This window comes from Urocampus carinirostris, chromosome 11 (assembly GCF_059441175.1).
Source record: "Urocampus carinirostris isolate Australia breed hairy pipefish chromosome 11, RoL_Ucar_1.0, whole genome shotgun sequence".
Classification (NCBI taxonomy): domain Eukaryota; kingdom Metazoa; phylum Chordata; class Actinopteri; order Syngnathiformes; family Syngnathidae; genus Urocampus; species Urocampus carinirostris.
The window spans coordinates 37,018,618-37,034,681 of NC_142359.1; the positions used below are offsets into that span (position 1 = coordinate 37,018,618).

Below are 16,064 nucleotides of genomic sequence, written 5' to 3' on the forward strand. Positions count from 1 at the left end.
TCATGAAAAAGTATACAAGTAGGCTATTCAACTAATCACCTGAATCATCTAATTAACTCGAAACACCTTGCGAGGGTTTCCTGAGCCTTAAAAACACTCAGCTTGGTTCAGTAAACTAAATCAAATCAAAGTATGGGGAAGACTGCTGATCTGACTGCTGTCCAGAGGACCATCATTGATACCCTCCATCAGGAGGGTAAGACACAAAAAGAAATTTCTCAAAGAGCAGGCTGTTCACAGAGTGCAGTTTCAAAGCATATCCACAAAAAGTCTGTTGGAAGGGAAAAATGTGGCCGGAAAAGCTGCACAACCAAGAGAGATGACCGCAGCCTTAACAAAATTGTGAAGAAGAGCCGCTTCCAGAATTTGGGGGAGCTTCAAAGACAGTGGGCTGAAGCTGGAGTCCAGGTATCAAAAGCCACAGTTCACAGACGTGTCCGGGAAATGGGCTACAATAGCCGTATTCCCATGGTCAAGCCACTTCTGAACTCAAGACAACGGAAGAAGCGTCTGACTTGGGCTATGGAGAAGAAGTACTGGACAGTTGCAGAGTGGTCTAAAGTCCTCTTTTCAGACGAAAGCAAGTTTTGCATTTCATTTGGAAGTCAAGGCGCCAGAGTCTGGAGAAAGGCTGGAGAGGAGCAAAATCCAAGTTGCTTGAAATCCAGTGTGAAGTTCCCACAGTCAGCAATGGTTTGGGGAGCCATGTCAGCTGCTGGTGTTGGTCCACTGTGTTTCATCAAGTCCAGAGTAAATGCAACTGTGTACCAAGAGATTTTAGAGCACTACATGCTTCCATCTGCTGAAAAGCTCTATGGAGATGAGGATTTCATTTTCCAGCATGATCTGGCACCTGCCCACAGTGCCAAAACCACCAGTAACTGGTGCACTGACCATGGCATCACTGTCCTTGATTGGCCTGCTAATTCCCCTGACCTGAACCCCATCGAGAATTTGTGGGGTATACTTAAGAAGAAGATGAAAGACACCAGACCTACAAATGCAAATGAGCTGAAGGCCGCTATCGAAGCATCCTGGGCATCAATAACACCTCAGCAATGCCACAGGCTTATTGCCTCCATGCCACGCCGGATTGATGCAGTAATTCGTGCAAAAGGATTCCCAACCAAGTACTGAGTGCATCAATGGACATTTTCAAATGTTTGATTTAGTTTTGCTGTTATAAAATTATTTTTTTACTTGGTCTGAGGAAGTATTCTAATATTTTGAGATAGGATTTTTGATTTTTTTTTCAGCTGTAAGCCAAAATCAGCAATACTCAAATAATAAAAGGCGTGAAATAGTTCAGTTGATGTGTAATGAATCCAGAATGTATGACATTTTTGTCTTTTTAATTGCATTACAGAAAATAAAGGACTTTATCACAATATTCTAATTTTCTGAGACAGTCCTGTATACTGACATGTAGCGAACACAGCAAATAGCTGTCCGAATGACATAATACAACATGTTTTGAATTTTGGTGTCGTGTATTCTTCCTGCATTCGATACACGATTCAATTGTGTCGCCAACTCGTAAGAAGGGGGAAACGGGAGCTTTAAAGGCTACCGACGAGTGTGGAAAAGTACTCGAATGTGCATCATGAATGTTTGTCTTTACACAAGCACATAACAGGAAATAAGAAACAAGTTCTCAGTGCGCATGCTCGCGCCTCCGCCCATACGTGCACAAGCTCTGCACTCCACCAAGACGTGGACACCATCTTGTTTCTGTGCCCGGCGCATTCAAGTAAAAAGAAAGGGGGAAATATCCGAGTCTTCAGACGGCCAATTTGTCGAATCGGATTCCAATAGCTTACTAATAAAAGGTGCTGGCGTCGGCTGGATCCCGTAATTTCTAAAATGTGCCCATTAAAAATACAAAAGTACGTCGCTGCGTCACTTGCGGGTGATGGCGCCGAGATGGCTCTCCGGTTGCGCCCCTCTCCCCTCACAGCTCAGAGCCCGCCCACTGAATACCAAACACATGATGTCATTGTATTTAAACTCTTTTATATACATACGATAAACAAAATGCTCGTTTCCCACTAAATTGTGATTAATATTGGACGACAGTCGTTTATACGCCATCATCGCCAGGGGGAAAAACGCAAGGGTTCGTTCACAGGGTTTATCCTCTCGGGCCGTTTGTCGGTAGTGTCCTCCTTCGTGCACCTCCGGCGTAGTGCTGGTTCAAAAATGTAATTTTTTTCTTCGGCCATCTGGGGGCTAACGTCGAGCGAAAGAATTGCAGAAAAACGGGGCTTGCTGCGTCTCTGAAAAGAAGCCGATGCAGAGACGCAAGTGCGCATGCGCGAAGAGTTGCGCTTTGCTTGTGGAGGAGGGGAGTGCGCTGCATGGAAACGATGAGGACATCCTCTCCGACGCTGTGATGTCAAAGGGAATTCTACAGAGCTTTGACGCAACGTAATACATACTCTATATGCTACCACAAACTGCACTGTGCGTGGCAAATTAAAAGTCTGTCAATCAAATAGTCAAGTAATACATTTATTTGTACAGCCCTTTATCACAAAACGTTCCAACCCAGTTTGGGATTTATGTTGCCGTCAATGGCATATATCACAAATGTTCTTGCTATGTTCACTGTGCATAGCCACCTAAAAAATCTACACCTCGAAGTGTAGGTTTTCATTTGTTGTATTTGTTTTTCAATTATCAGTAAAAAATCGAACATTTTTCTCAAAACGCTCTTGTGTAAAAGGTTACATAAGAGCTAAGATGGCTTGGCAACATGGGCGTAAACCAGCCCGTTTTGGGGGTGCTCGAACACCCCCAAATTCAACCCAGGCACCCCCAAAATTACAGTATTTTTGGAACTAAGGACAGGATTTGGATAAACATGATAAATTTAATTAAACAAAAAGTTTAAATTAAAAAATGTGAACAACGCAGCGTTGGAAATATTTTGTTACAAATTAAATTCACTTGTGACATTTTCTTTTACAGAGTAAAACCATCTAAGATTAGGTGATACCTGGTTAAATCCTGCACTGCTATGTTGAATAAACCACACAAAAATTAATGCAAGTGGGAGACGAACTAAGAAATATGTGGAATCGATGAAATGAAAATGAAATGACCTGCATTTATATAGCGCTTTTCAAGTCAATGAAGACTTCCCAAAGCGCTTTTGCAATGTGCTTTACATTTACCAATAGCGGCCAAGCAGCCATGTAAGGCGCAAACCTGCTTATTGGGGGCATTAGGGGTCTTACCCAAGAACACTTTGACATGTAACACGGAGGAGCCGGGATTCGATCAATCGATTATCTGCACCGCTTATCCTAAGTAGAGTCGCGGGGGTGCCGGAGCCCATCCTAGCTATCTTCGAGCAGTGGGCAGGAGACACCCTGAACAGCCAGCCAGCACAGGGCACACAGAAACAATCAACTCACTCGCTCAATCACACCTACGGATAATTTGGACCGGCTAATTAACCTGCCAAACATCTTTTTGGAATGTGGGAGGAAACCGGAGTGCCCAGAGGAAATTCAGGCACGCACGGGGAGAACATGCAAACTCTGCACGGGGAGACCATCGCAGCTAAAATTGAACACTGGACCTCTCCACCGTGGAGCAGTGCGCCAACCACCCATCCGCTGTGTACTTCTGCAGAAAAAAATGTTTTATCTTGTCAAAAAATGTACTTGTTTTCACAAATGATCTTTGTTTAATTCTATATTGTCTGTCTTGCTTTGTATAAATAGGTGCCGTATTATGTTTGTAAGGTATATTATTGCTTAAAAAGGTGAATCACAATCAATGAAGAGACAGTGTGTAATATTTGGTGTACAAAAACTGTCAGTAAAAAAATATTGATTTAAATACTAGATCAAAATGTTAGTTTTTGTGGAAAATCAAAGGTTGAGAAATGTGTATTTGTTTTACAAACTGGAATCCCCACCTGAGTCGCCGCAATATTTGTCTGGTGTTTTGCTGCTTTTTGTGGCGCTAGTTTTCGTTCCCATTAGACAACAGTGCCATCTAGTCCTTAAATGTTACACTCCGGGGCTTTAATAAAGGGAGCAAATGGCTAAGGCTCACATGTATGATAAGGTGAAGGGTTAACAACTTTTGAACAGTTCCTAATCTTCAATAATACAGTTGAAAGTTAAATGTAGTATATATAAATTCATCTCATTGGTCGGTCTCGGAGAACAAAGGAACTATTTTAACACAAAAACACAACAGTTGGGTAACTTTGACAAGTTAACAATCAACAATGCATGTTCCAGGGAGTGACGGTTTTTTTTTTTATTCAATGTTTTGGCATGCAAAATAAAATAGATAATGATGTAATGCCCCACAGTATTACATTTTTTTTATTGTTCCCTTTAATTGTGACAGCTAAAAAACTTTATATGATTATTGTTCCATAACTAAATATTACAAAAATCAAAAAACGTGTTTTATTCGGGAGAAGAGAGCGAAGATGGAGGTGCGCGCGCATCGGGCACGGCGGCCCCTGTGAAATAGACCATGTCACCCCGCAGCTCGTGGAGGCGGGGTGACGCTTTTACTGACGGGAGGGAGAAGGGGAGGGGGGCGCGAGAGGAGGGAGGCGGAGTCACCACAGTTCTGGCAGGGCCGCCATTTTTGCAAAGGGAAAAGAGACTGCTTTTGAGGGGTCTCTAATTTCGAAAAGTCGCTCTTTGCCCAGCGAATAGTTTGTTTTAACGCTACCCCTTCTGTTGCTGCACCGAAACTGCCCTCCACCACCCCCACCTTGTGCAGCACCAAAGGAGGCGCCGAATTGTGGATAGGAGAGGACTATCGAAGATAAAGTTGAGGATCCGAGCGTTTGAGCTTTTTTATTTATTTATTTTTTGGGTAGTGATCCCTACGGTTTGGACTGAAGTATTGTTTTAGAGGTTGTGTGGAGAGCGGCGAGGGTCTTGCCCTGCTGCCTCATTCGATCCCTGGACCCTTCAGACGTGGATATAACACGGTAAGTACTCTGCAGTTTGTTGTTGGTGTCTGGTCAGTACAAATCCGACCTAGAAGGCTATTGTTGGCTTTACTTTAGCTGGCACATCACGCTAAAGCTGGCTAATGGTGTATCAATCAGCTGTGTGTGGCGTACCTGCCCATAGCAAAGCATCACACGCTTCGTGTGTACGTTTATATTAAATACATGTTGCATATTTACTCTGAATTGACTACGCGTTAAATAAAGAAGAAACAAGCAAGGCCCTTACTAATGTGTCAAGTTGGCAACGCCAGATGAGCTCTTGCTTCCTCCAAGCTAGCGCATGCTATTAGCCCACACTAGCTTGACAGACTAAGTGGCAACGTTTGACTGACCATACATTAAACGTCATAAAAAGCTATATAGTGTGGTTAGAATAGGCTCATCGCGTTGAACACAGCATTCAAAACAAATCGACAGGGAAAGGCATAACCCTGTTTGGAACTCACGCATCGGGCGAACATACTGCCCAATATGTCAAGGCTTTGTTGGGACGATCAATAAAACCAAATATAACTGACCCGGACTGGGATGCAAAGAGCGGTAGGTATATTCTGAAAGCAACCCTGGACCTAACATGATAGCGGTCGCGGTGTCGTTGCGGGCCACATTGCAGTCAATTTCAACCCCAAAATCTTTAACACACTTTATATACGTGGCTGTTTACGATTGTCGTATTTGAATACCTGATGGGAGCTTGTGTAGATTCAAGAAGATGATGTGCGTTAGTTGCAAACTTAAGTGTAATCGACATGACTTAAATCCCGCTACACTGTAGCATCTTGTTTTTTTCCCCCCCGAACTTCATTTTAGAAACAAAGTATAGCATTCGTGTTAACAGACGTGCCCAAATATGAATAAAAGCAGCTGCTGAAATATCTCAAATGCCTGCCTTGCATTGCGCAGTGACCTAATGATCCGCGGCTCCGTTCTCACAGGATGAAACAATATTTTGACATTTTAAAGCAAATTAAACCTTGATAATTTTCGGTGAATCTACTTGTAAAGTCAAAAGTTACAAGACGTCGGGTTTAAAGTGTGTACAGTATTTGGGTTCGTATGCTGCAAACATGGGGGAGGGGACGCCCCGTGTCACTCGTTTGTAATTAAATAAATAAATGCACTGGGTGTGGGGGGGGCGCTCTTCTATTTCAGAATTACCCACGAGTGAGTAATTTTATCGCAGTTACATGCGTCAGTCCATAAATGTGATTGATTCTTCCTGATTGTGCGCATACAAAACATTAGCCCACTTTTCATTGTTGCTAGGTTAGCCCAGCTAGCACTCATTACGTATTATTCCATCAACCGCCAGTTTGACCTTCACCGACGACACAAAGTGGAATTACCCCGCGGTAATAAATGTGTCTCACTCTTCAACGAAACCACGACGGACGAGCGGGACACTTTCGCCCCGTTGCGGTGCTCCTATCGTTGTTTTTGGTCCATCCAAAGTGGCCCACCAAACTGCTAGCCCATTAGCCTGCTAGCTTCGCCTTCGACGAACCTCTAGACGCACTGACACACGGAAACAAAACGACCGTCGGACGGGCTGATTCTTGAGAGAACGCTTATGCGGGGAGCGTGGTCCCCGTGTGCGGGGCAGAGTGGTTTCCCAGAGACTGGCGAGCCTCGACTGGCTTTGCTACGACGAAAAAGCGGCAGGAAAATGGCGTCCGCGGCCAGCCTGTTGTGGAAACATAATAGCTACGTTGTCGCCTCCACACCCCTACAGGCAGTCCTCACTGCAGCGCCGACACACTCACCGGAAAGCAACTACACACGCATATATGTATTAATTGCGATAACAGTCACAAGCAAAAGTATTAAACTTTAATTTTTAATAGGATATGCCCTTAAAGTAGTTGATCAAGAATGAAATTGTGTGACGTAAGCTACTGTCGTGTTGTTCAACGAGCCACGACCTTCTCTGTCTGCTCCGAATACAATATTCTATAGCATTTATCATGGCAAAGTATATTTAGGCCGAGACTTGCAGTCGTTCAGATTTTAGATAATACAAATCATCTTTTGGCTAATACATTAACGGATGTGCCGACTTTTAGTGATCTGAGGACTTGTTTCTGTTCAGGGGATGAATTCATTCTTACTTCACTGGGAATGAAGCTCGCTAATAAAGCATGTCTTTATTTTCATCAATAATTTATTTGGCTTTACCTTAGTCCTGATGTGTATGCTTCCAGTGTATTTGTCTTTTTAACACACTAGTATGGCCTCGTCTGTTTAGCTTAACTGTTGTCATCCCCACAGACCTCACCATATAGGGCTTGTGCCTGTACTGTGTGCGGCACTACTCTCACCCACCCAACTACCGTAGAGTGATCTCACTCATGTGGTGCCTGCACCTCAGGAGACCCTCAGAAGACAAGTGCACCCAGCTTTTGTGCTGCTCCGTGTACTCACATGCCCTCCCTGTTGTGTGTAGGAGACTCAGATCAGGTGACCTGTTTTTGTGCCCCTGGCTGCCCTGTAATAAAACCCTCTTCAACAGGGCTGACAACCTCCTTGGTGACATTAGTGCCCATGGGTAGGATTTTTTTTTTTTCATACGGACACATGGTTTGATTTTGATGATGTAACATAAATGCATGGAAGGGATCTTTTATGACTGCAGCAATATGACCTGTGGAAACCCTTAGGCGTCTGTATGCTTGTTTCAGTTATACACACTGTGATAATTGGCTATGGTCTATTTTGATTTACAGCGAATGTCTTATTCGTGCTTTTGGGTTATGACAATAGACCAGGGGTGAGCAAATCTGTTTTGTTTTTGAAGTTTATCAACTTTACTGTCAAAAATGCTCTATGCACAACATACAGCACATATGAAATTGCTCCCTCTTCTCTGTGTGCAAACAGGCAATAGATAAGGCTCAGTACAAATAACCAATACCAGCAAATAGCAAGTTTGAAGAACAAGTAGCAGAAAGTTTTCTTGTTTTGAATAAGAATGTGCTAGCCGTAAACTCCTCCAACATGCTGATTCAATAGACGAGCTCCTACACAGTTTTTTGTATCAGTAGGATACTGATTTGAATCACTTTAGTAATGGAGAGAATCCTCAACATCTAGGACCGGATTCGCCCACCCTTGCAATGATACAATTTGCTTTTTTTTCTCTTCAGTTTAGACCGGCTCTGAACATTTTATATATATATATATATATATTTTTTTTAATTTTTATTATTATTAATTTTTTTTCTTCTTCACTGTCTGCTCAATGTGGTACCCCTCGCCTGTTTGCTGGTTGCTAGGTTGTGAACACAAACCCTTCAACCAAACTGATTTTGTTCTCCTAAATGCATTTTTCGTCTTGTTTTTTTTTTGTCTTTCTCTGCATGCACAGTATTTAATGGAGTATGCATACACTCCAATCTCACCTTGTATTTCAATGTGGGGCGTACAAGAGCAAGTGGGACATGTGCCTTTGTGGTCCCTCTAGAAACATCCCATCACGGTCTTTGTGTATTTGAGTCCGCTTACTAGCTGAGTCACTCCAGCCACTTCCTAGGACTGTGTCGAGGCACATCTGTTTGCTGTTTGGCATTCAGAAAAGGAATTGTGGTAGGGTTGTGTTGGAATTTGTAATAGTTCCTTTTATCAAGAAAAAAGAAATCATCATACAGCGGCCAGAGAAACCACAACAAAAATATGCAGTGGAAACCTGCAAGTCTGTGTTTTCCCTCCCAATGTTTAAAAATGACATTTCTTGGTTGTCTTCTTTCCTGCTCAATGACTCCACTGTGTCCCCACAGTCTGACTGTTAATCTGTGTGTGAGCTCAGCATCGCCACCCAGAGTCTTAGTGGGGTCACAGCTGTGTACTGTCACTGTCAGTTTCTCGGCCCCTTTCCCTTCAGCTCTGGGTAACTGGTTTCTTTAGGAAGTGCACTGAGGAGAGAAAGAAATATGTCTGGGTGAGGTGACTGGGCAAAGGAAGAAATGAGCCCCCCCACCCCCCATTTTGGCTCAAATGGAGATGGACAGTTCCTGTAAGGGAAGTGGGAGGAGCAAACAGAGGCAGTTGGAGCTTAGATTTAGTCTGGAATGCTGCTGTACTGTACTTGTTTTTTTTTCCACTCGCTGCTCACTTTAAAGTTGCCTTTTTTCCTCTGTCTTGAGTTGACTGTGTACTTAAGTTGTGTTAGGTTTTCTTCCTGTCTTGGGAAAATCCAAGTGAAACATAAACACACTGCCACTGTTCGATAACGCAAGGGAAAGGGCTTGTCTTTTGTCTTGTTGTTATTGGCATTCTGCCCCATCACTTGTTGGAGCAATCAATTGAATGTTGCTTTTATAATGTGCCCGTGAATCCTCAAAGTCTTAAAAGGCATTGAATTCATTATTCTGAAAGTAAGGCCTTCATTGGCATTAAAATGCATTAATACAATTTTTTGAATGTCTTAAAATATGAACACATTAATAATATTTACATTTGTTTGAACTAGAAATATTAAGAAACATTAAGCAATTGTCTTTTTAATAAATCAGATTTTCTTTGGTGGCAACATGATGTGACCATAATAACAGAACTATCAAAACAGAGATGTGGTTTCAGTCGGTCCTTTCAGAGCAGATGCATGTCTTAGGTCTATCCACAATCCACTTAATAACTTCGGACAGATACATTTTCTTTGGACCATGGCAAAGTGAGAAGTGGCTGTCCGACGTACGTTTTTGTGCCAGTTAATGTGTGTGAGGCGCCATGTATTGTGTGCAAGACATGTTTGTATACAATTTCTTTTTGTTTCAAATTTGACTTCAAAGGCATTAACTCTGGAAAAAAGTCTTGAATTTAACTTGCCTTAAGCTGTAGGGAGCAATCTAACACAAATGTAGTATAAATCTTGCAATGAGTTACAGTTCCTTGAAAAAGTATTTGCCCCCTTCCTGATTCCTGTGTTTTTCGTACATTTATCCCTTACAAAGGTTTCAGGTCAAAACAATTTTAATGTCAAATGGAGTTTAGAAATGTTGATTCAAATTTTTTTAGACACAAAAATCCAAACATTTTTAGAAAAGCAGTACTATCTGTTTCATGTGGGGGACTTAACCCCTGGCCAAAAAACGTGCCTGGAGACGGATTGGTGCCTCCAGGCTGTACTTGCCCAAGATACACCATGGGAAGTGGTGCCCCTACGACCCTTGCAGTTAAGAGATTAGTGAGCCGTGATGATGGTGGCAGTGTTATGTTCTCTAGGGCTGCTTTGGTGCCTCAGGACCGGGTTGATATGTTGTGTTTGATGGAATAATGAATTCTAGGGTATACCCGAAGATCCTGAAGGAGAACATCCAGCGATCAGTTCGTGCCCTCAAACTCAAGCACATTTGGATCATGGTGCAGGACAACGTTTTGCAACACACCAGCAAGTCTACCTTTGAATGGCTCAAAAAACTAAAAATGAAGTTTCTGGAGTGGCCGAGTCAAAGTCTGGATTAAAACCCAATTGATATACAGGCAGTCCATGCTAGAAACCCCTCTACTATGGCAGATTTTAAACAATTTTGCTGAGTGGGTCAAGATTCTTCCACAGCGTTGTGAAAGACTCGCCACCAATTATAAACGTTTTATTTCTGTTATCAATGCCAAAGGTGGCCCAATTCACTATCGGGTTCAGGGAGCATCTACTTTATCACGGTTGTTTTTGTTTTGCCTAAATAAGCGGGATCAAAATTTAAAATCTGTATATCCTTCAATTTTTTCTGTGTGAATTAGAATTGGTTTGATGATTTGAAACCTTTTTGAGTGATAACATTTCAAAAAACACAAATCAGACAAATACTCTTTCCCTGCACTGAAGGCCTGAAAGTGACCGCTGACTTCCATAATAGTGCATCTCAATTACTCAATATTCCCCATCTGCATTGCATGGAATGGAGCCTTTGTTTGTCCGCTGAGATAGTGCGGCCAGGCGGAGGTGTGACCTCCAGCCCATTTCATACCGTCATCTGTGCCCTCCCGCTAATCCTGCTTATCAACAGAGCTCTGTATCCGGGCCAGCCATTGTGACACATATGCCCCTGTCTGGGTGTTAACAACACGTACACCCCAGAATTCCCACAAATATTGTATATGCTTATAATTTGTGCCTAAAAAGTGATTGGCCAATACTAATGAGCTGTCCCTTCAGGAAATTTTGTGTATTTCCTCCTTAGCAACTCCAGCAAATGCCCACCAGGGAAGAAACAAAGGGGTGCAACCAAAAACTGACACGCCAAATGTGTATTCCCCGCATGGGTTTTAGCTTTGTGTTCTCTTGCTCCCCTTTGTGGTGCATACTCACAGTGCAGCTTTTGCATCGTCACCTTGAATGTAGTATGTAAATTACATGTTTCATTCCAAGTAAACACTGATTTTTCTCCTCTGTCCCTCCTCGTCCAGGCCTTGTGAATGCACTTAGATGTCTGCAATGACTGCTGTGGCTGGCATGCCTCAGTGTTTTGGGCGACCATTCTCTGGACTCAGTAGGACAAGAACCGAACAGCAGAGAACGTCATGAGCATAGTCATCCCTGCGGGGGTGGACACAGCAGACACTTCATACCTGGACATGGCGGCAGGTTCAGAGTAAGTATCCAGACCACTTTGGGTTTTCCCTGACTGTCTGAAGAAATACTTTTAAAAATGTACTATATGGTCCAACTATAAGGCACACTGGATTATGGGGTGCACCCCAGAAAAATAGTCTTTTGTGATTATTTCTTTCATATAAAAGCGCACTGCACTTTAAGTTACATGGAATTAAAACTACTCTAAATGCTAGGTTGCACGAAATTAAAACAATATAGAATTTGCACATTCATTGATCAATCGGAATATTTCACTGATCACAAATGCATACAGGCAATCAAACCTATCCACTAGATCACTAGACGCATGAATATACTTTAGTTTCTATCTGATGATCACACAAATTTAGTAACGGCCATTTTGGCCGCAAAAATGTTGTCGGACATTAAACCTGTCTATGGTACAGCCAAATCGCAGTCTTTACGAAGCACACGAAATGTTTTTTTTAATTGAATGTCGAGAAACGCTTTGTGGGAAATAATTTAGTCGTTCTGAACTGAATAAAAAGAAGGGCAATGTGGGAAATCTTTCCGTTGGCCCCAAATATTTAAATGAACCCATTGCCCCATATTTTCTAAAGGTTCTTCACTTACAATGCTTTGTTTGAGCTGAGAAAAAGTAAAACAATATTCTCATACTTTAACATATCTGGTACCGTGACTGAAAATAGTGTGATAATGATTTAAGACCAATACAATTTCTTGTGTTGTTAATAAACTTAGTGGTCTAGTGGATATAATCCAGTGAAGCAAGAAATTCTTCTATGTCAGCTGAAGGTCTTGGACTATACCGATGGCTGTGTTTTTGATTTTTGCATTTCGGAGATGGAATATGAGCTTGCTCTGTCCACTCCACGCATCGGCCCGGTATTGCAGTACCTTCGGGAACGGTGCATTCGCAATGATCGCAGCAAGGCTTTAGGGCTAGGACCCTAGCTTGGCCTTTTGGCTGAGAGTAAGTGTCCCGGCTCCTAGGCTTTGTAGCGTATTATGAACTGACCGATAACGGATAATGGATAATGAATAACGAAGATAGATCAATAACCCTTAAAAACCCCCCGCTTAATGGATAATGAATAAACAAGATAGAACAATATCCCTTAAAAAATCCCCCCCCCCCCCCCTTCTATTGTTCTATATTCTTTATCAATTATCCATTATCCGTTATTGGTCAAATCATAATGCGCTACAAAGCCAAGGGGCCGAGACACTTGCTCTCAGCCAAGAGGCTGAGTCAAGGTCCTAGCCACAAGCCTAGCAGCAATCCGTGCGAATACACCGTTCCACCGTTCCCGGAGGTACTGCAATACCGGGCCAATGCGTGGAGTGGACAGAGCAAGCTCTTATTCCATCTCTCAATTGCAAAATTTGGATAATTGATAAAGAATATAGAACAATAAACTTTATATACCTGTTGCTTACAATGTTATGCAATTGTGGACGGAGTCTTAAAGCGGAGCTTTTATCATTGCTATCCTGGTTCAATCCCCATTGCTAACCTTGTTATGCAGTCGTGGTCAGGTTTTATAATTTATCGGTTGATTAGTAATTGCACAAATGATGTAATGCATTAACAAGCACATCGGAATATAAAGGTCACGGAATATAAAGGTCATGTTCAAATATCTGGCCAATTTGGGGATTTTGGTGTGTGCTTTATTGTCCAGAAAATGTGGTGATTAGAAAAGCCGTAAGTTTGATAAATTAAAAACAATTCAAATTGGCAGCAGTCAGGTTTTAACTATTTACTTTCTTGACGTCGTCTCCCTATCAAACATCCTTAATAGTAATGCTTACTTAGCCTCTTTTAAATCTTTATAAGCAACTATAGAAGTGGAACCTGCTTTATTGGACAGTCGCTCCCACGCCATTGATTGTCCTGGCACTTAACCGCAGCCGCCTTTTTTGCGTTGCCTGTGTCTGGAGTGTATGGCCGGCTGATGCCTGCTCATCTGTGTGGAGCTGAGGCAGAAAGGTGCACAGCGTCATGGCAACAAGCCTTGTGTCTCCGACATCACTACCTCCATGCTTCTGTTTGTTCGTCAAGGACACTAGCATGGCTTTAAATGAAGCAAGATGCTCTCCAATGACTAAAGAACCACACACGTCATCCACTCATTAAGAGGAACAGAAAACTGTGTTGGTCCTTTTAAACGAGGGAGAGCCCCTCCTACCCTTTTTTGCTTTCATCAGAGCTGTTGCCGTGACAGCTTGTGTTGCCATGGTATCTACCAATACCCTCCGCCACCACCCCACATCCCTGCTCTATTCTCCCCTCTGCACTGCGCAAGGCCTGTTACCATGGCAGTGGCCTGATTGACAGGTGGTCCTCACAACAAAGCCCACCCCATCCAAGTAGAAGCTCTCAGTCAAACGGTGTTAGGGGGTAAATGTACCCCTACTTGATTTGTCCACTCTTTAGTTAACCAACAGCATTGAACCGATCTCACAAAAATGGGTGCAATGATGAAAAGATGGCGGAGAGGGTGTTGCGTTGTGTCCATTCCACATCCCCTCAAGTATGCAGCAGGGCAGCCAGCTGTTGGCTAATGTAGCATGTGCCTGCCTGCCTGCCTGCCTGCATGCTTGTTTGCTTGTCCACGGTTACACACTGGCGGAGTTCGTAGCGTTGCCATGGCAGCCCTCTAGGAGTGAAGATGTTGCCTCTGGTTGCTCCTCTTCATTTGTCCATTTTTCTTTCGTCCTTTTTTTGGGCACATATATATATATATATATATACACAGTATGGATTCGCAGCTCTACTTCAATTACCAAAACATTAACCCACAGTAGAAGTACAAACATGCTCTTATGCCTACATTCCCCACCTTCTGTGATGATACAAATCCTCCTCCAGCTATGCTCGATTTGAAAGACCCTCCCTCCAACTCAACAGTGTGGAATTTGGCTCACTTGCTTACACATTTGAGAATACAAATTTTGAGTGTTCAGTACAGTTCCACACAGTCAATCGTGGTAGGCGAAAATAACTTTTCATTGAGGCCCTTTCACATGTATTGAACAAATTTTAACTTGGGATAATGCACCCAAAATCTTAGAATACTTAGTTTATTTCATCTGCAGCAAGTGTTTGTCAAGAAGGATATTGCTCTATAAATATATATTAAAGTCTCAGCCACTTTCATGATAAATGTTAGTGCAGCCTCTATTCTATTTAAATGTTAGCTTGCTTTTATTTAATTAGATTAACTAGTGAGTGTGTACAACTTGACCACAAATATCAGTGTAAGGTTTTCACTTTGTGGGTGCAAAGTTATTTTAAAAATCCTGCAAAATAACTGCCTGCCCATTTTGCACATCTGGTTAGCTGCTCCTCTTGCACTCTTTGCACTACTATAAAATACTTTACATAGCCATAATTATTTAGTATATTATTAGTACTTCAATACTCCAACTCAATACAACATTTTATTTATATCTGTACATCCAAGGAAACTGTGCGGGTCAGATGTATCGACATTTCGTTCTGTATACACGTGTACTATAATGACAATAAAGTATATCTGAATCAGAAATCTGAAAATGTAACATTTGTGTTGCTAAGTCTAGAAGATGGCTTTAGCTGTCTCTCAATGACAAATTTGAAAGAAACTGGTCTCTGCTATGTTGACATGCCATGGCTTGACAGTCAAGCAAAGCGATTTCCTCTCACTCATCCATCCATCCATTATCTGCACCGCTTATCCTCGGTAAGGGGGGTGCTGGAGCCTATCTCAGCTGTCTTCGGGCAGTGGGCAGGGGACACCCTGAACTGGTTGCCAGCCAGTCGCAGGGCACACAGGGACGGACAATTCCCTCGCTCATTCACACCTAGGGACAATTTGTACTGGCCAATCAACCTGTCATGCACGTTGTTTGGAATGTGGGAGGAAACCGGAGTGCCCGGAGGAAACCCACGCAAGCAAGGGGAGAACATGCAAACTCCACATAGGGGGTTCGATCTCATGACCTCAGAACTTTGCCGCTCATGCGCTAACTACTGAGGCGCCGTGCTGCCCTTTTCTCACTCATATTTTCCTCTAATATACTTGTCCCAAATAATGTCAATATTTTGATTACATTAGCGCACTATCACCAACTTGATAAAAAGGTTACTTTTTTGTGCATCAAATGAAACAGAATATGTAGTACTTCTGGGCACACAGCAGACCAATAAAGTGTTCTAAGATCTTAGATCTTTGGTTTGGTTATCCTTTGATACGACATTTCTACTATGATCAAGGCACACTCATGTACATTAGGTCTTTAATCTGGTAAAGTTAAGACAATTGAGTCTTTGATCCTATGGAGTTCACTGAATACGTTTTCCTAGGTGTTGCTGTGGTAATTCATCATAAACTTTGCATCAGATCATTTTTTAACATTTCACGGGTAAAGTTACACAATGCACACATATTTATAGCTTTAATATCCTTTTTTAATGATAGTCTTCTAAATGTCTTTCTTCAACAGTATTCAAAT

The 16,064-nt window shown here is 42.4% G+C and overlaps 1 protein-coding gene, 1 long non-coding RNA gene, 1 other non-coding gene and 1 pseudogene across 6 annotated transcripts in view; 2 read left to right on the plus strand and 2 right to left on the minus strand.

Moving 5' to 3' along the window:
• Nucleotides 1-1,335: 1,335 nt before the first annotated feature.
• On the minus strand, nt 1,336-6,680 carry LOC148357262 (uncharacterized). 2 transcript variants are annotated; one of them, XR_015851948.1, is made up of 2 exons: nt 6,367-6,680; nt 1,336-3,633 (listed from the first exon to the last, which is right to left on the minus strand). It is a non-coding gene; the product is annotated as an uncharacterized LOC148357262 (long non-coding RNA). The 2 variants fall into 2 exon arrangements; XR_015851947.1 differs by having other exon boundaries at nt 5,223-6,680.
• The window catches only part of kmt2e (lysine (K)-specific methyltransferase 2E), a 29,437-nt gene continuing 17,963 nt past the window's right edge, over nt 4,591-16,064 (plus strand). For all 3 annotated transcript variants that reach the window (XM_088346713.1, XM_088346715.1, XM_088346714.1), the window contains exons 1-2: nt 4,591-4,972; nt 11,396-11,580. In XM_088346713.1, coding sequence (XP_088202839.1) covers nt 11,510-11,580 — 71 coding nt within the window. In that variant the 5' untranslated portion in view covers nt 4,591-4,972; nt 11,396-11,509. The remainder of the gene's footprint in view (nt 4,973-11,395; nt 11,581-16,064) is intronic.
• On the plus strand, nt 12,296-12,483 carry LOC148357264 (U2 spliceosomal RNA). Its single transcript, XR_015852148.1, has one exon. It is a non-coding gene; the product is annotated as a U2 spliceosomal RNA (small nuclear RNA).
• On the minus strand, nt 12,859-13,012 carry LOC148357265 (U2 spliceosomal RNA; annotated as a pseudogene).